Here is a 1,277-nt window from a genome sequence, read left to right as displayed (position 1 = left end):
AATATATGCAGTGTATTATTTGTTGAAACTGTACTTCCGATTTGATTTGAAACTGTCTCATTGCTGTTTATCAATAAAACTTTGAAAAAAAAAAAAAAAAAAAAACACAACAGTGAATGGGCCAGGGATATAGCTCAATGAGAGAAGCACCTGCCTGGCAAGCACAAGGTCCCAAGTTCAAGTCCCTGTATTGCAAAAACAAAACAAAACAAAAAAAGCAGTGAAGGCTAGGGGCATATCTCTGCAGTCTAAGTGGCTGTCTGTCAAGTACAAGGTTCTGAGTTGAATCCCTGCTATGAAAAGAAAAGAAAAGAAAAGAAAAGAAAAGAAAAGAAAAGAAAAGAAAAGAAAAGAGAACAAACTAACATAATCCCAGCACTCAAGGCTGAAGCAGGATTGCTGCTGAGTTTAAGGCCAGCCTGGTCTACAAAGTGAGCCTAAAGCCAGCCTGAACTGCAGAGTGAGACCCTGTATCAAAAAGGGGAAAAAAAAACCCAGCTAAATGTTGTGGTGTACACATGTAATTCCAACACTTAAGGTAGACTAAGATAAGAGGATTGCAACAGTGAGACACCATCTTCACAGAATAAAAAAAAAAAGCTAGGACATAGCTCAGTGGTACTGTCCTTGAGTGAAATCCCCAGCACTACAAAAAGAAAGTAAAGGCTTGGAATGCAGTTCAATAGCAGATAGAACACTTGCTTGCCTAGTATACATAAGACCTGGATTCAATCTCCATTACCAAAATCAATCAAAACAGCTTCTTTCTTAATTATAACCTAACATTCTAGTTAGCTCTTTCTTACCTATTTTAAACACAACTCTGTTCGATACCCAGTCATCCTCATCTCCTTCTTCAGAGGCAGGATTCGGGATGGAAGTTCGCGATATGAAAATATTACCTGTTGAACAGTTAAATTATGTAAGCCTAAATAGCAATTGTACTATCCATAGTTTACAAACTAAGTTAAATATCAAAACCATTCAGAAAGTCCTCCAAAGGGCCAGCCAGATAGATAGCTCAGCAGACTAACACGCCTGTTTAGGCAGATGCAGGGACCAGGGTTTGAGCCCATGCATGCTGAGCCGGCCCCACCCTTGGGGCCCACTGAAATGGCAAATGAGATTGGGCATGGTGGCACTCTCTTGTAATCCCAGTGCTTGGAAGGCTAAAAACAGGATGACCAGGAGTCCAGTCTGTATAGTGGGACCCTGTACTAAATACATAAAAACAAAAATAAATCTCAGCAAAGGTGGCCTTGGCTATATATATATAT

At 39.8% G+C, this 1,277-nt stretch overlaps 1 protein-coding gene across 1 annotated transcript in view; it reads right to left on the bottom strand.

Annotated features, from left to right (window-relative positions):
• The window catches only part of Wee1 (WEE1 G2 checkpoint kinase), a 22,341-nt gene that overhangs the window by 10,015 nt on the left and 11,049 nt on the right, over nucleotides 1-1,277 (bottom strand). The window contains exon 6 of the mRNA XM_004634940.2: nucleotides 807-902. Within this exon, the coding sequence (XP_004634997.1) occupies nucleotides 807-902 (96 nt within the window). The remainder of the gene's footprint in view (nucleotides 1-806; nucleotides 903-1,277) is intronic.

The sequence above is a fragment of the Octodon degus genome, unplaced genomic scaffold (assembly GCF_000260255.1).
Source record: "Octodon degus isolate 3935 unplaced genomic scaffold, OctDeg1.0 scaffold00067, whole genome shotgun sequence".
NCBI lineage: Eukaryota > Metazoa > Chordata > Mammalia > Rodentia > Octodontidae > Octodon > Octodon degus.
This window is presented reverse-complemented; position numbering and strand designations above follow the sequence as displayed.